We start from the raw sequence: 22,365 nt of genomic DNA on the forward strand, positions 1-22,365 counted from the left end.
ACATTACCATTATTATTATTATTATTATTATTATTATTACTATGGAATAATTCAACATGTCAGATGATTGGGACATCATCACACCTAGTACTGGCTATCAGTGTGCGTCAAACCAGGCGGATTTTTTCAAACTTATGTTTTTCTCATCCCCCCCCCCCCCCAAAAAAAAAAAAATCTGGCAAATAGTTTCAATACTGTTACTTTTATGGCATGTGCATAATACCAAAAATCTCAAATATTAACTCATGGCTTGGCCAACTTGACTTTATTATCCATTACAGTCTTTTAGTTAATTGGGACTTGTAAGTACAAATAGATTACCTGGGAACTGTGCTAATAGCAAAATAGCAGTAATTTCAAGCTTTGTTATTTTTCATATGTAAACATACATTCAATTACTCACTTTCAGATAAAGTAGATGAAAAGTATATATAAATAAGAATCTAGACAGTTCACGCTGGAAATATGTTAGCAAATCTTGAACTCATTTAGTTTCAGAGTAAACAGCATTCTTATCTACAATGTCGTTATTAAAGTAGAATCCCATATATCCAGTAGCAATTTTTGATTTATCTAAAGGTCCTCAGTCAAACAAATCTTATTCTTCTACTCAGCTGTTCAAAAGAGAAACCTTTACTTGTAATTTGTAAGAAGACAGCAAAGTAGTAGTTGTGATTTTCAGCCCGATGATTGGTTTGATGCAGCTCTCCATGCTAATACATCCTGTGCGAGCCTCTTCATCTCCAAATAACTACTGCAAGCTACATCTTTCTGAATCTGCTTAGTGTATTCATCTCTTGGGCTCCCTTTACGATTTTTACGTCCCACATTTCCCTCCAGTACTACATTGGTGATCCCTTGATGTCTCAGAATGTGTCCTATCAATCTCTTCTTTTGGTCAAATTGTGCCACAAATTTCTTGTCTCCCCAATTGTATTCAGCACCTTCCTCATTAGTTACATGATTGACCCATCTGATATTCAGCATTCTTCTGTAGCATCACATTTCAAAAGCTTCTATTCTCTTCTCGTCTAAACAGTTTATCATCCATGTTTCACTTCCACACATGGCTACGCTCCAGATAAACACCTCCAGAAAAGACTTCCCAACACTTAAATCTACATTCAGTGTTAACAACTTTCTCTTCTTCAGAAATGCTCTTCGTGCCATTCCCAGTCTACATTTTACATCCTTTCTACTTCATCCATCATTAGTTATTTTGCTGCCAAAATAGCAAAACTCGTCTATTACTTTAAGTGTCTCGTTTCCTAATTTAATTTCCTTAGCATCAACTACATTCCTTTATCCTTATTTAGCTGTTGTTGATCCTCCTTTGAAGACAGTGTCCATTCCATTCAACGGCTCTTCCAAGTTATTTGCTGTCTCTGACAGATTTACAATGTCATTGGCAAATCTCAAAGTTTTTATTTCTACCCCTGGACTTTAATTCCTACTCCAAATTTTACTTTGGTTTCCTTTACTGCTTGTTCAGTGTGCATATTGAATAACATCAGGGATAAGCTACAAACTGATCTCTCTCCCTTCTCGACCACTGCCTACCTTTCATGCCCCTGGACTATTATGACAACTGTCTGGTTTCTGCACAAGCTGTATGTTACCCTTGCTACCTTCAGACTTTGAAAGAGAGTATTCCAATAAACATAGCCAAAAGCTTTCTAAACGCTATAAATGTAGGTTTGCCTTTCCTCAACCTATTTTCTACGAGAAGTCGTAGGGTCATTATTGCCTCGCATATTCCTACATTTCTCCTGAATCCAAACTGATCTCTCCTGAGGTCTGCTTCTACCAGTTTTTCCATTCTTCTGCAGAGAATTCGTGTTAGTATTTTGCAACCATGACTTATTACACTGACAGTTCGGTAATTTTCGCACCTGTCTGCAACTGCTTTCTTTGGAATTGGAATTACTATATTCTTCTTGAAGTCTGGGGGTATTTGCCTGTCTCATACATCTAGCACACCAGAGGGAAGAGTTTTGTCATGGCTGGCTCTTCCATGGCTATCAATAGTTCTGATGGAATATTGTCTGCTCCCAGGGCTTTGTTTCGACGTAGATCTTTCAGAGCTTTGTCAAATCCTTCTCACAGTATTGTCCCCCCCCCCCCCCCCAATCTCCATTTATGTACACTTTCCTTGCTATAATATTGCTTTCCTTTTGTCTGCGGCCAGCCGCTGTGGCCGAGTGGTTCTAGGTGCTTCAGTCTGGAACCGCGCTACTGCTACGGACGCAGGTTCAAATCCTGCCTCAGGCGTGTATGTGTGTGATAACCTTAGGTTAGTTAGATTTAAGTAGTTCTAAGTCTAGAACTAGGCCTTGACTTTTCACCTATTTGATCCTCTGTTGCCCTCATTATTTCACCTCTTAAAGCTACCCATTCCTCTTCTATGGTATTCCCTTCCCCTGTTCTAGTCAACCATTGCCCAATGCTCCCTCTGAAGCTCTCAGCAATCCCTGGTTCATTCAACTTAACTAGGTCCCATCTCCTTAAATTCTTATCTCTTTGCAATTTCTTCAATTTACAACCAATAAATTGTGGTCAGAGTCCACATCTGCGTCTAGATATGTGTTACAAGTTACAAACTGGTTCCAAAATTTCTGCAAAATTCTACCAGGTGGCTTCCTCTTTCAATCCTTTCCTCCAGTCCATATTCACGTATTTTTTCTTCTCTTCCTTTTCCTACTATCGAATTCCAGTCCCCCATCACGATTAAATTTCTGCCTCCTTTAACTATCTCAACAATTTCTTTTATCTCATCATACATTTCTTCTATCTCTTCATCATCTGTGAAGCTAGTCGGCATGTAGACTTTACAACTGTGGTAGGCATGGGCTTCATGTCTACCTTGGCTACGACAATGCGTTCACTATATTTTACCCAAGAAAGTGCCATCATCATTTAACAGTAGAGCTGCACATCTTCGGGAAAAAATTACGGCTGAATTTTTCCCTGCTTTCAGCCATTCACAGTACCTGCACAGTAAGGCTGTTTTGATTGATGTTACAAGGTCAAATCAATCATTTATCCAGAGTGTTGCCCCCGCAACTACTGAAAAGGCTGTTGCCCCTTTTTAGGAACCACATGTTTGTCTGGCCTATCAACAGATAACCTTCCACCGTGGTTGTACCTAAGGTACGGCTATCTGTATCATTGAGGCACACAAGCCACCCCACCGACGGCAAAGTCCATGGTTCATGGGGGAGCAAAGAACAATAGCTGAATTTATTGCTAATTATCATAATCGTATAACAGAGAGGCTGCTGGGAGCCATTTCAGTCAGTCTGCGGAGATTTATGATATGAGCATGATCTGTACCTGAAATTACTGCGTAATGTACACAGACAAATTAGCACAAATCATAAGACATAAAAAGTGCCAAATAGAATCCAAATTCTGTGTTCAAGAGTTTACACAGTGACTGTTTTTCAGTGATTGACTGTGAACTCCTAATTTTATGTGCTGTGTTAATTTTTCAATAATGCATTCTACCAACTGTGACAGTATTATTGGACTGTGAACTGTGTTATTTCTAAATTAAACTTACCGTACACATCATCTTTTTTTTTTTTTATTGATTGATATGGCTGTTACACTTCAAGGACAATACAATTAGGGATTGTCTTAATGACGTACTTGCCACATGTAAACTTTTGGGTCACTTTGGTGTTAAAACTACTGCATTCGAACAATCGTTACAGGACATCAATAGTGTGTAGTATGTGGCTTACCCTATATCTGTGCATAAATTACAGTAAATGAGACTTGATCTGCCCATAAACAGTATGTTACTTAATATCAAAGTGCAATTAAAGTGTTTTGGACTGTAAACCTGATGTGTAGCCCACTTTCACTAATTACTTTTCAGCCAGATTCGACAGAGGTGCAACTACTGGGTAAATAGGGTCATGTTACAAGTGCGACTAATCTTCTGCAAAGGCCACTATATCAGCACCTTTAATCATGTGTGCCTGACAAACACTGTTTCTCCATCACCCAGGTAGTGCAGGACAGAGTCTTCTCATATGCTGCTGTATCATGGGAGTACCATGCATACCTTGATTTGGAGAACTGCCATCATTTTCAGGTGTGTGTTAACAATGGGGTCACTGTTGGCTATCATAGCCTTTAATCATACATAGACAGATCACAGAGCAGCAAATCACTCACAAATTCAGAGCTGAATAACATCTATGAGCACCCCACACTACACTGTGGGATCCAGAAGCTAACCAAACTGTGGGAACAAGGACACTAACTTAAACATGTAGGTCCAGGCTGGTAACATTCTGGAAGTACTAATTGGGGGAGGGGGGGGGAGGAGAACAACCACTTGTCAACATGGGGGGGGGGGGGGACAACCACTTAACATAACATATAACATGCTCCAGGCAAATGTGGAGGTATTTTCAAACTTGGGGGGGGGGGGGGTTGCCCGATATAACTGCCACTGATTTCCATCACCAAACAATGTGGAAACTTATTGATATGTCAACCAATTTATTCACAATGTCCTGCAGGCAACCTGTACCTTCATCATTACAATGCTTTATCCCATTGCCCCTGAACTTTGTTAAAGTTATGCCTTGGATATGAGGGTACTGCTGTGTATCCTAGTTCATCTGCCCTGAGTCTTATTTAGCCCATATGGGACATATCAAGGGAGAGTGTGCACAGATGTAGGTCCAAGAGCTGTAGGCAGCAATTGGATCAGCAACACTCAGGACCAACCAATGCTTTAGGTCTCTTGTGTAGCACACATCCGTGTATAGATCTCTCCATTTCAATTGTGTGTATTACTAGGCACCAGTGCCAACAAAATTGTCATGTTAGCTGTTAACTTTCTGCTAAGAGCTTCAAAACTGAAACTACAAATACTGTAATTCTGCCACTTCCACCTTGCTGCATTGAATTCTGAAGCTTTTGTTTTACAGTCACAAGTAATAAAAATTGCTTACCCTTTCGGCTTCTTCTGCCTCTATTTCTTTTCTCCTTTCAGCCTCTTCTCTGGCATTCCGGACTTCATCCCACCGCATGTTTAGCCATTCCTGAGCTGATGAAACTAAGGTAAATATCATGACAGTTCCTAAATTGTCTTCAGCCTAAAAAAAAAAAGAGGTTACAGCTATAAGAATGAAAATTTTCATAGACTAGAGCAAAGCAAAAACATTAGTAAAACTGGCTCGGCAAATAACCACCACCACCACCACCACTAATCGATGGAATCTTCAGTATGGAATAACAGCAATAGGAAAAGAAAAGACTGCTACTCACCACATAGAGGAGGCACTGAGTTGTGGACACACAATGAAAAGACTGCTAAACTTTTAGCTATCAAACAAAAAAGTCCTCCTCCTCACTCTCTCACACAAGCACAAACACACACACACACACACACACACACACACACACACACACACACACAGCTACTGTTTATATTGCGGCTGTAGGCAGTAAACATCAAAATGATGATAATGCAAATTTTACTCAAAGTTTAGGAATCTTGGGATGCCACACAGGTCATAAATGTGTGTCATTTTCCTTGTTTTCATTCTTCACAACATAATCAATTCAAATTAGGATCCTTTTCGACTGAACATTGAGAACAGTGAATGGCAAACAAATAATAGAATAACTGGAGATGACAGTTCACCATGTAGAGTGTATCCTCATACAATTGCATTATCAAATTATTTGCAGAATCAAAATTACATATTATTAAAGAAATGACAGCTATGTTGTAATATTGATTCTTGTTGAACAATGTGAAAGAAGATTCATTTTGGAAAATACTGTTCGAAGATTTTTTTAAGTTGTTATAATTATTTTGGAGTAACTTGAAACATCATATTGTCATTTTTAATACTTCAATATTTTCATGGAGTGTAAATGAAAGGTTCCATCATGGATCAGACAGTCCTCAAATTTAATTATAAAAATGAAATTTGTAAGAAAGTTTAATATTAAATATTGGTTAAATGACAAATCTTTTGTTTTCTTGTAAACATAATATCAGGTAGACTACATATATAAGATTATAAGTTACATATCATAAAATACACTAATGAATCATTTTGTACTACAAGTTATTTAATTGCCAGCTGTGCTGTGACAAGGTATAGTAGTGGAGGTAGGAGGCAGTCAGTAATTCTGTAGAAAGATCAGTGTGTGAACAGTATATACATCAATAATGAACAAAATACAATACATTACTTAACAGAATCCACAATTATTTTGGGACAGAGAAAAATTCTTGTCCAAAAAGTGAATATTTACAGCAATGAAAGCCACGTACCCTACAACATTACAGACCACAAAGGGATGATATATATATATATATATATATATATATATATATATATATCAGGTGATCAAAAAGTCAGTATAAATTTGAAAATTGAATAAACCACGGAATAATGTAGATAGAGAGGTAAAAATTGACACACATGCTTGGAATGACATGGGGTTTTATTAGACCAAAAAAACACGAAGTTCACAAAATGTCCGACAGATCTCTTGCGCACGTCGTTTGGTGATGATCGTGTGCTCAGCTGCCACTTTCGTCATGCTTGGCCTCCCAGGTCCCTTGACCTCAGTCTGTGCCATTATTAGCTTTGGGGTTACCTGAAGTCGCAAGTGTATCGTGATCAACCGACATCTCTAGGGATGCTGAAAGACAACATCCGACACCAATGCCTCACCATAGCTCCGGGCATGCTTTACAGTGCTGTTCACAGCATTATTCCTCGACTACAGCTATTGTTGAGGAATGATGGTGGACATATTGAGCATTTCCTGTAAAGATCATCTTTGCTTTGTCTTACTTTGTTATGCTAATTATTGCTATTCTGATCAGATGAAGTGCCATCTGTCGGACATTTTTTGAACTTTTGTATCTTTTTGGTTCTATAAAACCCCATGTCATTCCAAGCATGTGTGTCAATTTGTACCTCTCTATCTACATTATTCCGTGATTTATTCAGTTTTCTAATTTATACTGACTTTTTGATCACACACTCTCTCTTCTCAAAGAGCCAATTTGACTGCTGCATCTACCTGTTCGATCTCATTGCTGCAGAGTCACATGTGCCCCAAGAGCCAGCAGTGATTTCTCTTTACTATAGTTCTACAGAGAGATGCCTAAATGTCACAGACACAATTCTCTGCTGCACACATTATATGTAAACACTGAAGAGCACTGTATGCATTGCAGTAGTTTATGAAAATCGTTGTACAGGCATGTTTCACCTGTTTGAAAGACATGATTACTGCATAGAATTTGACATCAAATATGCTGAATTTTGTCAAATATTCTGAATTTTGATGGTCAGTGAATCCTCAGGCTGCAAACATAACAGCCAACTAAGTTAATTCACTTGGAACGAACTGTGTAAATCATTGCAATGTTCTGTGCTCCACTAAAATGAGGGCAGATAAAATTTCCTGTACTTGTTGTACAAAAGAAATTAAAAATTATTCAGAGTCCCTATCAGTCAAAGCAACTGCGTACAGGTAGCAAAGCTACAAGAGAACCTACACTATCCTCAACTGTGAGTAATTTTACAAAAGTCCCTAATGCCTTTGTGACTTGGGGGTAATTCAAAAATAGTTGGCCTGCTAGTGGATGAGCAACTATGATGGATACGGGGACACTCTTCGGTCAGTTTAGTTTTAATATTGTGTTGCATGGTCAGAAACCACTGTCAGAAATTAAGTGCTTGTTCACTTACTTGTTACTGTTAGAGGCTAGAAGTACAGCTTGTCATACAAGCCTCCATTCCCAGTGTAATCTGCACTTGGTGTACTAAGTCCAACAACTTTCGGTACAATGACACTCTGGCTAGCCCATAAATCGTGCACCCTGCCCTAGACAGGGCGAGACCAATGCTCTGCATAGTAGTTGTAGACAGGTTCAATGTATTTGGAATGATAAGTGGGTGTCACAAGGACCTGGCTACACCCCAGACCTTTCCACTGAGATATATTAAATTTTGTTAGAGACTTTAATGACCTTTCTTTGTGATTATGCAAGTGTTGTAACCATCCTTTAAAAGATACAAACTCACTTAACAGTTAAAATGGAAGCATATTGTTCTCTCTGTTAACAACATAAAATCTGTCTTTGTACCGACTCCTGAAGTTTCTGAAGGAGCTCACTTGGGGGACACACACACCATTCTATTGTATAGCACTGCCTGAGACAGTGCCTCTAACCCAGTAGCAGAATGACCACTGTGTAAAGGAAACTTTCAATAAAACATACCTCCCAAGTCTCAGTTTTGATATTAACTCCACATAGTACCATGTCTCGTTGACCCGTTTAAGATAGCTTCCTGTGAATGTGCCTCCAAATGGGTCAGGTTACACAAGTTAGAACAATATTTTCTGAACCCACAGGGAGCAGCTTATGAGTTGCTTCCTCTCTGACTCTAGCACCCACAGTATGTGCAATTCACCATCAATCAAGGATCCTTCCTATGGCACTTATTTGGTCGACACTATGTTAACTATTTGTAAATGGAATGGGGATCACTGCTGTCAACTGCAGTGGAACATTAAGTGGAATCAGCGACGATGAGTGAAAATGTGTGCCGGACCGGAATTTGAACTGGGCTCTCCTGCTTACTAGGCAGGTGCGGCAACCTCTGCACCATCTGGGACACAGTGTTATCGCAAGCGCACGGACTATCTCGGTACGCCCCACAGGCAATCCACACTCTCATCGTACGCCACCTACCCGGATCGGCCATGTGGCATATCGAGATAGTCCATTCAGCTACGATGACACTGTATCCCGGATGGCGCAGTGGTTACCGCCCTGTCTAGTAAGCAGGAGATGGCGGGTTTGAATCCTTGTCTGGTACACATTTTCACTCATCACCTCTGATTCTGCTTAATGTCCCGCTGCAGTTGACAGAAGTGACTCCCTTCCATTTACAAACAGTGTTTCACAGCTATGGGATCTGCGTGGTGTCTGTTCTTTTGGAGGGACAGACAACACGCATTCATAAAAAAACATACTATCCTCCTGTGGTTTTAGAAGGGGTGCTCTAATTTATTCTCATGTTAGGAACACACAAATACAAAGACTTACAATCAAATTAGGAAACAGAAAATATAAAATATATGGTGAACTCTTATCTCCATATCACATGTGCCAAGAACTTTGCAAACTCCATGAATGATATTGTCCTCTATGCAAAATGTTGGGCACAGATACCACAGAAGTATGTGGCTTGTGATTTGCTCTTGTCCACATTCACATGTATACAATGTGGTGACAAAAATCATGGGATTCCTCCTAATATCACCCCGGACGTCCTTTTGCCTGGTGCAGTGCAGAAACTTCACATGGAATGGTCTCAATAAGCCACTGGAAGTTCCTTGCAGAAATATTGTGCAATGCTGCTTCTATAGCTATCCACAATTGTGAAAGTGTGCCAGCGCAGGATTTTGTGCATGAACTGACCTCTCAATCGTGTCCAATAAACTTTCAGTGGAATTAATGTTGGGCGAAATGCATGACCAAGTCATTTGCTCAAATTGTCCAGAATGTTCTTCAAACCGATCGCGAACAACTGTGGCCCACTGACATGGCACATTGTCACCCATAAAAATTCCATCGTTGTTTGGGAACATGATGACCATAGCCGAACATAACTATTTCTGGTCAATGATCAGTTCAGTTGAACCAGAGGACCCAGTCCATTCCATGCTAAAACAGCCCACACCATTAGGGAGCCACCAACAGCTTGCACAACGCCTTGCTGATAACTTGGGTGCATGACTTCGTGGGGTCTGTGCCACACTCTAACCATACCATCTCCTCTTATCAACTGAAATCAGGACTCATCTGACCAGACCATGGTTTTCCAGTTTCCAACTGAAATGATCATGAGCCCAGTAGAGGCGCTGCAAGTGATATGTGTCGTTAGCAAAAGCACTTGTGTCAGTTGTCTGCTGCCATAGCCCATAATTCCAAAATTCGCGGCACAAACTTAACTGAAATGTTTGTCGTATATTCCACACTGATTTCTGTGGTAACTTCATGCAGTGATGCTTGCCTGTTAGCACCGACAACTCTATTTGCAAATGCTGAATTCCCAAACAACTTCCAAAATGTAATGTCATATGCATCCAGCTCCAAATACCATTCTGCTTTCAAAGTCTGTTAATTCCTGTTGTGTGACCATAATCACATCCGAAACCTATTCACACGAATCATGGGAGTACAAATGACAGCTCCTCCAATGCACTGCCCCTTTATAGCTTGTGTACACAGTACTATTGCCATAGTGCATATTGTTATCCCATGACTTATCACCACAGTGTACATCTCAACCTTGAAGTACCATTCCTTCATACTTCCCTTGGAGTTTCACATTCTGGGTTGCAATCTTTCTGGCAACTTCCATACCAACCATACCAATACCAGCTGCTGTCATCCACCTGTGGAGATGAAGTGTTCTCTCATTCTGACTGCCCCAGCCTTGGCTTCTCATGAAGTACAGTAAACTTTCTTAGATGAGTGTAGAAAGTTCTCCCTGAATGTCTGCTGTTGCAGAGGAGAGAGTGTCCATGTAATTTGATAAAAGCTGTTCTACCCAAGTCTCTCCTTACCAGCAACTACTTATTTGTGTTAAGGAGGATGACACTATTCTGGCTAGGAAATGAAGCTGGACTGTGGGAATGGGCAACCTGTAATCAGCCTATCTGTTTCACTGAGGCTGTGTCTGTCTGTCCGTAATGATCTTTACCAGACTTTAGATCCACATTCCACACCAGAAAATCACAGTGTCATTGATGATGCAGGGATTGTTGAAGGATGGGAGTCCCATTTGCGGATCAGATTGTTTCTCGTTGAGATTTTCATGTTATTATTATTATTATTATTATTTCTTTCCTTTCTCAGACATTGTGTCCGGTTAAAAATGGAAAGTGACGCGGATCTTGATCAAGCGTGACTTCCTTTTAACTGTACGGTATATGTTACATTGCATTTAGGAACTTTCAGGTAATTGAACATGTATCAATAATTACAGATTTCTGTAGTTGTATATATACGTTTGGATGTAGCTGTATTGCGTTGATGTACTGGTGGATATTGTGTCGTAACTCCTGTAGTTGATAGTATAATTGGTATAATGTCAACTTTATCCTGATGCCACATGTCGTTGACTTCCTCAGCCAGTTGGATGTATTTTTCAATTTTTTCTCCTGTTTTCTTCTGTATATTTGTTGTATTGGGTATGGATATTTCGATTAGTTGTGTTAATTTCTTCTTTTTATTGGTGAGTATGATGTCAGGTTTGTTATGTGGTGTTGTTTTGTCTGTTATAATGGTTCTGTTCCAGTATAATTTGTATTCATCATTCTCCAGCACATTTTGTGGTGCATACTTGTATGTGGGAATGTGTTGTTTTATTAGTTTATGTTGTATGGCAAGTTGTTGATGTATTATTTTTGCTACATTGTCATGTCTTCTGGGGTATTCTGTATTTACTAGTATTGTACATTCGCTTGTGATGTGATCTACTGTTTCTATTTGTTGTTTGCAAAGTCTGCATTTATCTGTTGTGGTATTGGGATCTTTAATAATATGCCTGCTGTAATATCTGGTGTTTATTGTTTGATCCTGTATTGCAATCATGAATCCTTCCATCTCACTGTATATATTGCCTTTTCTTAGCCATGTGTTGGATGCATCTTGATCGATGTGTGGCTGTGTTAGATGATACGGGTGCTTGCCATGTAGTGTTTTCTTTTTCCAATTTACTTTCTTCACATCTGTTGATGTTATGTGATCTATAGGGTTGTAGAAGTGGTTATGAAATTGCTATGGTGTTGGCGATGTATTTATATGAGCGATTGCTTTGTGTATTTTGCTAGTTTCTGCTCGTTCTAGAAAGAATTTTCTTAAATTGTCAACCTGTCCATAATGTAGGTTTTTTTATGTCGATAAATCCCCTTCCTCCTTCCTTTCTGCTTAATGTGAATCTTTCTGTTGCTGAATGTATGTGATGTATTCTATATTTGTGGCATTGTGATCGTGTAAGTGTACTGAGTGCTTCTAGGTCTGTGTTACTCCATTTCACTACTCCAAACGAGTAGGTCAATATTGGTATAGCATAAGTATTTATAGCTTTTGTCTTGTTTCTTGCTGTCAATTCTGTTTTCAGTATTTTTGTTAGTCTTTGTCTATATTTTTCTTTTAGTTCTTTAATATTTGTATTATCTATTCCTATTTTTTGTCTGTATCCTAGATATTTATAGGCATCTTTTTTCCATGGCTTCTATGCAGTCGCTGTGGTTATCCAATATGCAATCTTCCTGTTTAGTGTGTTTTCCCTTGACTATGCTATTTTTCTTACATTTGTCTGTTCCAAAAGCCATATTTATATATCATTGCTGAATACTTCTGTTATCTTTAGTAATTGGTTGAGTTGTTGATTTGTTGCTGCCAGTAGTTTTAGATCATCCATGTATAGCAAATGTGTTATTTTGTGTGGGTATGTTCCAGCAATATTATATCCATAGTCTGTATATGTGTGGATGGATATGTGTGTGTGTGTGTGTGTGTGTGTGTGTGTGTGTGTGTGTGTGTGTGTGCGCGCGCGCGCACGAGTGTATACCCGTCCTTTTTTCCCCCTAAGGTAAGTCTTTCCGCTCCCGGGATTGGAATGACTCCTTACCCTCTCCCTTAAAACCCACTTCCTTTCATCTTTCCCTCTCCTTCCCTCTTTCCTGATGAGGCAACAGTTTGTTGCGAAAGCTTGAATTTTGTGTGTATGTATGTGTCTGTGTTTCTATTGACCTGCCAGCGCTTTCGTATGGTAAGTCACATCATCTTTGTTTTTAAATATATATCCATAGTTTGTATTACTTAGCATGTTGGAAAGTGGGTTCAGAGCAAGGCAGAACCAGAAAGGACTTAATGAGTCTCCTTGGTATATTCCACGCTTAATCTGTATTGGCTGTGATGTGATTATTTGAATTTGTTTGGATATTAAGTGTGGTTTTCTGATTTTTCATTACTATGTTTAGGAACTGTATTAATTTAGGATCTACTTTGTATATTTCCAATATCTGTAGTAACTATGAGTGGGGTACACTATCAAAAGCTTTTTGGTAATCAATGTATGCGTAGTGCAGCGACCTTTGTTTAGTTTTAGCTTGATATGTCACCTCTGTATCTATTATCAGTTGCTCTTTACATCCTCGTGCTCCTTTGCAGCAGCCTTTTTGTTCTCCATTTATAATTTTGTTCTGTGTTGTATGTGTCATTAATTTCTGTGTAATGACTGAAGTTAATATTTTGTATATTGTTGGTAGGCATGTTATGGGGCGATATTTTGCTGGGTTTCCTGTGTCTGCTGGATCTTTAGGTTTCAGATAAGTTATTCCATGTGTAAGTGTATCAGGGAATGTGTATGGGTCTGCAATGTAATTGTTAAATAATTTAGTTAGATGTGAATGTGTTGAGGTGAACTACTTTAGCCAGAAATTTGCTATTTTATCATTTTCAGGGGCTTTCCAATTGTGCGTAGAATTAATTGCTCGGGTGACTTCATGTTGCAAAATTATCACTTCAGGCATTTGTGGTATCATCTTGGTGAGTCAGTTTCTGCTTGTATCAACCGTGCATGTCTGTTATGTTGTACTGGGTTTGACCATATGTTGCTCCAGAAGTGTTCCATGTCTGTTATGTTTGGTGGGTTGTCTATGTTAATGTGTGTGTTATCTATTGTCTGATAAAATTACTTTTGGTTTGTGTTGAATGTTTGGTTTTGTTTCCTTCGATTTTCACTTTTTTGTATCTTCTAAGTCATTTGGCCAATGCTTGTGATTTCTGCTTCTTTTCATCTAATTGCTCTATCGCTTCTTGTTGTGAGATTTTACCTAACCTTTTTCGTTTTTTGCCTGATATTTCATTTCTTATAAACTGTGTTAGCTGTCCGATCTCTTTTCTCAGTTTTTCTATTCTGATCTGTAGCCTGTGTTGCCATGCTGGTTTTGTGGGTTTCTTCTGTATGTTGGTTTGTTCTAATCTCTGCCTAGTGTGTATCTTTAGTGTAGTGAGCGCTCCTATATAAACCAGTAGTTGTAACTCTTCCATAGTTGTATTTTCATTTATTTTGTTGTGTACGATTGTGTTGATAGTTGTTATTGTTGTATTGACTTGTGGGTTATTTGGTGGTCTATGCAAGAATGGTCTGATGTCTGTATTTGTGTCTTTGTATTCTATATATTATTATTATTATTATTACAATGGCTCTTGAATGTATGAGTTCTGTTAAGTGTTACTCTCAGGTACTTTGGAGCTTAACAACGCTGTAATAGGGCTCCTGACAATACTATGCACCTCATGACAAGCTCCTCTGTTCTGTAGATAGAATGCACATACGAGGGTAATTCCAAAAGTAAGGTCTCCTATTTTTTTGTAAGTACATAGACCTGTTTATTTCTACAATGGTTTACATCATTTTACAGCTTGAACATTTATCTATTTTTCGACATAATCACCATTTCTGTCGATGCATTTTTGTAGATGCTGTGGCAGTTTTTGTATGCCCATGTCATACCAGCTCGCTGCAATGTTGCATAGAAGGATGCCGCCTCTGGCGTGATTGTTGCTTGGTCTCAGGTGTAAAGTGGTATGCCCAGGTTTTGTCACCTTTGACAATTGTGACCAGAAAGATGTCTTGTTCGGCTGCAAGGCGGTGAAGAAATGCACGGGAAGCATCAACTCGTTGCCGCATGTGGTCCTCAGTCAGCATGCGTGGCACCCATCTTGCGCACACCTTCTGGTAGTTCAATGTTTCCATTAAAATTCTGTGAGCGGTGCTTCGGGAACCTCAGGAACCAACGTGCAGAGATCATCCAGGGTGATCCGCCGATCTTCACACATACTTTGCTCAACCTTCATCACTGTCTCCTCAGAAATTGATGGTCTCCCGCTCCTTTGTTCATCGTGAATTTCGGTCCGACCAGCTGCAAACTCTCTACACCACTTAGGAACATCTTTGTCATCCATGCACGACTCATCATACACTTCCGTCAATCGGATTTCAATTGGTGCAGTGCCCTTTGCGTTCAAAACCTGAATAACTGCGTGCAATTCACACTTGGCACTAACATCCAATGGGAGCTCCATTCTCAATGGCTGCCAAGCCAAGACAGAGCCTCAGCGCGACGTGCACGTGTTTACACACAGCGCGTGAAGCACTCTTCATAACAGTGTGACCAATTGCCACACAAACAGAGCTCTGTACTTATAAAAAAATAGGAGACCTTACTTTTGGGATTACCCTCGAACTTGTGCCCTTGAAAGGTTCAATGTTAGTAAGTGGGCAGTTGTCCGATTACTGTCCATAGAGCCAAAGTTTTTGCTCTGTGCAAAAAGGGCTGAACTTATAAACACATGTGTTCATGAGAATACTCAGAATCCAAATGAGTCCCTAAGTCAATCATATGGAAACAATGCCCTGAAACTGCTGCAGTTGTCAGAATTGTGCCTTATGATGTAGTTCTTGTGTTTAATTAGGGGGACATATGGAGGATGAAGGGATTAGAGAGAATGGGCTTTAAGATAGGAAATTTCGCTCAAGACATCTTGAGAAAATAGATTTACAGTGCCTCTCCACAGCTGGAAAGTCAGTTGAAGATCTGGTAAAGAAAAAAAGGCAGAAAACAAGAAACCAGAAGAGAAACGTAGAAGGGAAAGAGGATTAAGTACAAATCTGGGGCCTTTGGAAGATGCGATATGAGAAAAAAATGTTAGATTAAACTTCAAATTGCATATCCTGAAAGTTGTGTTTTTTAAAGTTTATGTACCTTTCTGTCAGAATCTATAAAGACTAGAATTGTGAAATTACGCACACTTATTTCAATACACCCAATAAATATTATCTCGAGAGTGAATTTTGAAATTCTGAATATAAGCTGAGATTGGTGTAAAGTGCTTGGAATTTTGCTTCAATTTTTTAACATATTTAACAAATTATAATTAAAAATTTATTAAAATTCTCTTTTTTGATACACTGTATTCAAAAAAACTCAACAGAGAAGTTTACTATATACAAAGAGATTAAACAGAGAAACTTTTGTAGAAATCTCTTGAATAGTTTCTGAGAAAAGGGTGCATAAACTATTTTTTGAAAATAAAATTTTTAAATTCTATAAAAAAGTTAAGTATATATAATCTCAGAAACTTAATGATAAATGTGTTAGTTTCATGTAAAGCAAAATACAAAGTCTCATTGCAGTGTCTTCAAAATTGAGGATTTCGTGCATCTGTTAAACAGCGTGTGTTTTTCATCGAAATCCCCCCGTAAGCTGGAATTAAATGTTGAGCTGCCTTTACCAAAGAGCCTCCTGATCAACATGCACAATTCTGTGGCTGATGTAGAATGATGAAGAGAATTCAGAAACTCCTGCTGTTACATTTTCCTACTCTCCTTAATTATTAACCAATTTTTTGTCTACATAAACCCATATTCGTAGCATGTTGGATCACACTTATAATGTGACCCACTCATTCTTGAATACCAACTCTATATTAAAACCTAGCCAATTGGCTGTAAAGTGTCAGTTCACTAGGCTGAGCGAAGTCTCTTTCTTCCTTCTCAGAAATGTCAGTGCCCATAACATTGGATTTTCCATAAGACAGTGAAGTACTCTATGATCTGATAGTTTTATACTGAATTTCTTAGGTTTTGGCCAGATTTTAATTAAATTTGCTCAATAATCAGAAGAGATAATTGATGTGTACACAAGGATACTGAATACTTATGTTCTTGAGAGGAAAGGTTCTTGTTTAAGAGTGTCACTTTCAGACTCAATTCAGAAACTGAGGGTTGCTGATGACAGTACATCATGGTAACTGGCAATACAATTATACAGCTATTTTATATTACTGGGGTAGGGGGGCAAAGAATAGTATGAAAATCTAAAATGAAATCGCTACATAATGATCTAATTATGCAACGACTTCCATAACATAGAGTGTAAACAGTATATACACTCCTGGAAATTGAAATAAGAACACCGTGAATTCATTGTCCCAGGAAGGGGAAACTTTATTGACACATTCCTGGGGTCAGATACATCACATGATCACACTGACAGAACCACAGGCACATAGACACAGGCAACAGAGCATGCACAATGTCGGCACTAGTACAGTGTATATCCACCTTTCGCAGCAATGCAGGCTGCTATTCTCCCATGGAGACGATCGTAGAGATGCTGGATGTAGTCCTGTGGAACAGCTTGCCATGCCATTTCCACCTGGCGCCTCAGTTGGACCAGCGTTCGTGCTGGACGTGCAGACCGCGTGAGACGACGCTTCATCCAGTCCCAAACATGCTCAATGGGGGACAGATCCGGAGATTTTGCTGGCCAGGGTAGTTGACTTACACCTTCTAGAGCACGTTGGGTGGCACGGGATACATGCGGACGTGCATTGTCCTGTTGGAACAGCAAGTTCCCTTGCCGGTCTAGGAATGGCAGAACGATAGGTTCGATGACGGTTTGGATGTACCGTGCACTATTCAGTGTCCCCTCGACGATCACCAGTGGTGTACGGCCAGTGTAGGAGATCGCTCCCCACACCATGATGCCGGGTGTTGGCCCTGTGTGCCTCGGTCGTATGCAGTCCTGATTGTGGCGCTCACCTGCACGGCGCCAAACACGCATACGACCATCATTGGCACCAAGGCAGAAGCGACTCTCATCGCTGAAGACGACACGTCTCCATTCGTCCCTCCATTCACGCCTGTCGCGACACCACTGGAGGCGGGCTGCACGATGTTGGGGCGTGAGCGGAAGACGGCCTAACGGTGTGCGGGACCGTAGCCCAGCTTCATGGAGACGGTTGCGAATGGTCCTCGCCGATACCCCTGGAGCAACAGTGTCCCTAATTTGCTGGGAAGTGGCGGTGCGGTCCCCTACGGCACTGCGTAGGATCCTACGGTCTTGGCGTGCATCCGTGCGTCGCTGCGGTCCGGTCCCAGGTCGACGGGCACGTGCACCTTCCGCCGACCACTGGCGACAACATCGATGTACTGTGGAGACCTCACGCCCCACGTGTTGAGCAATTCGGCGGTACGTCCACCCGGCCTCCCGCATGCCCACTATACGCCCTCGCTCAAAGTCCGTCAACTGCACATACGGTTCACGTCCACGCTGTCGCGGCGTGCTACCAGTGTTAAAGACTGCGATGGAGCTCCGTATGCCACGGCAAACTGGCTGACACTGACGGCGGCGGTGCACAAATGCTGCGCAGCTAGCGCCATTCGACGGCCAACACCGCGGTTCCTGGTGTGTCCGCTGTGCCGTGCGTGTGATCATTGCTTGTACAGCCCTCTCGCAGTGTCCGGAGCAAGTATGGTGGGTCTGACACACCGGTGTCAATGTGTTCTTTTTTCCATTTCCAGGAGTGTAGTTATGGCATCGTCACCTGGCAACGGGGGTATTACAGAAGTGGGAACAATTACACGAGCAGGTTACAAACTGTTAAAAAGCCCATCATGATTCCACCGTACAAGTAGCCACCCAGATAACATCTCAATGAAACTTCACAGCTTGTATTTTGGAAAGAGTATCAATGTTTGAGGTCAGCAATCTGCATGCTAATTTACCTGTGAGAGTTTGTGGCCACTCAGAGCTCATTATGTAGTGAAATGCATGATAGTCCACCTGCAGAACTGTTTTAATTAACATCTGTGTATCACTCAGTATCTTAATGAACTACTTCAGTAGATACGACAAGACCTGTGTTTATTACAGTACTTTATAGATGCATTATCGACCTGCGCTCATAAATGATTGTTGTGACTAATAGAGAACTGTACTTAAAAAAGGTACAAAAACAGGCGTTAAAACATGCAGACAAAATGATAGTAAAGCACCGACAGCTGATGGTCATGGCAGTTTGGTAGACATCAGTGGAACTGATGACTTTATTTATCAAGACTAATCTAAAAGTGCTGTTCAAAATGGCTCTGAGCACTATGGGACTTAACTGCTGAGGTCATCAGTCCCCTAGAACTTAGAACTACTTAAACCTAACTAACCTAAGGACATCACACACATCCATGCCCGAGGCAGGATTCGAACCTGCGGTCACGCGGTTCCAAACTGACGCGCTTAGAACCGCACGGCCACACCGGCCGGCCTAAAAGTGCTGTATACACTACTCCACTCACAATAGGTTCTTCACACCGAGACTAGGAAAATCAGAAAGAAATACCACCATCACTAATTATAAGGCTTACAATGGAACCTGAACAGATAAAGACTCTTGAAGAAGAGCTCAACTTCTCAACACAGGATAGCCTCTTTGTCTTTCAATTTGTATGCCGATAGGCTACATCCAATCTCTACATAAAAAACAATACTGATTGGGAAACGGCTTGATGTAGTGTTACTGCATTTACCAAGGACAGACAACTTTCAAATAACTTCCGGGAATTCAGCCAGGTAACACTTTCAGCGACCGCCTATATTTCGACGGGAGAACACCCCGCCATTTTCAAGGCAAACTGCAACGGACAGACGGCGTACATGCAAATTTAATACTTCGGTTATCCGACAGAAGCAGGAAAGATAACACACACACACACACACACACACACACACACACACACACACACACACACACACACACACACACTGAACACTAGTGCCACCAAAGATGACCAAAGTCAGAGCTATCGATAGTGAGACTATGAATTCGCAGGTGAGGCAGCATTGACTCTGTTCCTCTGTTTCTTGGCAAGGGAGAGAGCCGGATTCCAAACAGAGTTTAAACAGAAACCTCCGTCCCTGTTAACGAGGTTGCTCGCTAATTTAATCTCAACTGCCTCCCTAATGACACTGTCCCAATAGCTGGACGTGCATGCCAATATCTCGGTGTTATTATATAACATGGGGTGACCAGTATCCAAGCAATGTTCGGCAATAGGAGATCTATTTGGCTGCTGTAATCGTGTGTGCCGTTTATGCTCAGTACATCTGTCTTTCGCGGTCCTGATAGTTCGACCAATATATGCCATGCCGCAGCTACAAGGAATACGATATACACCCGCCTTACACAGTCCAACATCATCTTTAATGGAACTCAAAAGTGCTCTGATTTTAGATGGAGGTCGGAAAACACATTTCACATCGTATTTCCGTAAAATACGACCGATCTTATTGGACGTGTTTCCTATGTAAGGCAAAAAGGCAGTAGACTTAGGTGTTGACTCAGAATTATCATCAATCACCCGATGTACAGTTGGTCGATAGCGCAACGCACGTTCAATCTGTCTATCACTATAACCATTTTGACGAAATGTAACTTCAAGATGGGACAGCTCAGCTGGCAAAGTCTCAGTATCAGAAACGACATGTGCCCTGTGTACCAAGGTACGAAGTACCCCTTCACGCTGAGCCGAATGGTGACAACTATTAGCTTGTAAGTACAAGGCGGTGTGAGTACGTTTCCTGTAGACTGCATGTCCCAATGATCCATCATCCTTCCTCCTAACCAACACGTCGAGAAAGGGAAGGCAACCATCCTCTTCCACCTCCATCTCAGCAGGTAAAATAACAATACTGGGATGGTTGCCTTCCCTTTCTCGACGTGTTGGTTAGGAGGAAGGATGATGGATCATTGGGACATGCAGTCTACAGGAAACGTACTCACACCGACTTGTACTTACAAGCTAATAGTTGTCACCATTCGACTCAGCGTGAAGGGGTACTTCGTACCTTGGTACACAGGGCACATGTCGTTTCTGATGCTGAGACTTTGCCAGCTGAGCTGTCCCATCTTGAAGTTACATTTCGTCAAAATGGTTATAGTGATAGACAGATTGAACGTGCGTTGCGCTATCGACCAACTGTACATCGGGTGATTGATGATAATTCTGAGCCAACACCTAAGTCTACTACCTTTTTGCCTTACGTAGGAAACACGTCCAATAAGATCGGTCGTATTTTACGGAAATACGATGTGAAATGTGTTTTCCGACCTCCATCTAAAATCAGAGCACTTTTGAGTTCCATTAAAGATGATGTTGGACTGTGTAAGGCGGGTGTATATCGTATTCCTTGTAGCTGCGGCATGGCATATATTGGTCGAACTATCAGGACCGCGAAAGACAGATGTACTGAGCATAAACGGCACACACGATTACAGCAGCCAAATAGATCTCCTATTGCCGAACATTGCTTGGATACTGGTCACCCCATGTTATTATATAACACCGAGATATTGGCATGCACGTCCAGCTATTGGGACAGTGTCATTAGGGAGGCAGTTGAGATTAAATTAGCGAGCAACCTCGTTAACAGGGACGGAGGTTTCTGTTTAAACTCTGTTTGGAATCCGGCTCTCTCCCTTGCCAAGAAACAGAGGAACAGAGTCAATGCTGCCTCACCTGCGAATTCATAGTCTCACTATCGATAGCTCTGACTTTGGTCATCTTTGGTGGCACTAGTGTTCAGTGTGTGTGTGTGTGTGTGTGTGTGTGTGTGTGTGTGTGTGTTTTATCCTTCCTGCTTCTGTCGGAGAACCGAGGTATTAAATTTGCATGTACACCGCCTGTCCGTTGCAGTTTGCCTTGAAAATGGTGGGGTGTTCTCCCGCCGAAATATCGGCGGTCGCTGAAAGTGTTACCTGGCTGAATTCCCGGAAGTTATTTGAAAGTTGTATACGCCAGGAGAAACTCAGGTCTCACATTATTTACCTCTACGGGGAGGAAATGTATCGGTGTTTACGTAAGTTGGATAAACTTCGTAGCTGTCGAGTTAGACTGCAATGTGCTTTGTCGTTTTTATTGAGGTGTCGTGATGAAAATCATGTCCCAACATTTGCTAAGGTTGTGCACCATATTAATTCTCCTGCCGCCAATCGTATCAAGCAACGTGCTGGCTTGGCTCTTGTTCGCGAACGGATTCGTTTTACTCGTCGACGTTTGGATTCTGTTTCCAACGAATTGTATTCTTTTCATTTATTGGTTGCATCTGAAGTGTTTGATTTTACTTGGGATTGGTTGGACGGTGCCTCATGGACCCAAGCTGTCTGGGAGTACAACTCCGTTACTGCCCGGCATTTGGCAAAGTTTGAACATTTTCATCGTGCGGAGTCGGATGTTATATCTCGACGTTCTGTGATAAATCTCACAGAGAAATCTTTTGACGACGCAACCTTATCCGTGCTAGGGATGGGTTTAAATTTTGCACCCACTCCGAAGAATTTGCCGGTAGTTGATTTTATTAGTTCAATTGAACAGGCAGTTTGCAGACTACCTCCTGACACTGCAGAGGACGTTAGGAGGGAGGCACGCCGTGTTTTGACTA

The 22,365-nt window shown here is 41.0% G+C and overlaps 1 protein-coding gene across 1 annotated transcript in view; it reads right to left on the bottom strand.

Moving 5' to 3' along the window:
- LOC124800342 (RWD domain-containing protein 1) overlaps window positions 1-22,365 on the bottom strand; it is a 56,844-nt gene that overhangs the window by 15,927 nt on the left and 18,552 nt on the right. The window contains exon 3 of the mRNA XM_047262988.1: window positions 4,974-5,117. Coding sequence (XP_047118944.1) covers window positions 4,974-5,117 — 144 coding nt within the window. The remainder of the gene's footprint in view (window positions 1-4,973; window positions 5,118-22,365) is intronic.

Source organism: Schistocerca piceifrons, chromosome 1 (genome assembly GCF_021461385.2).
Source record: "Schistocerca piceifrons isolate TAMUIC-IGC-003096 chromosome 1, iqSchPice1.1, whole genome shotgun sequence".
NCBI classification, from domain to species: Eukaryota; Metazoa; Arthropoda; class Insecta; order Orthoptera; family Acrididae; genus Schistocerca; species Schistocerca piceifrons.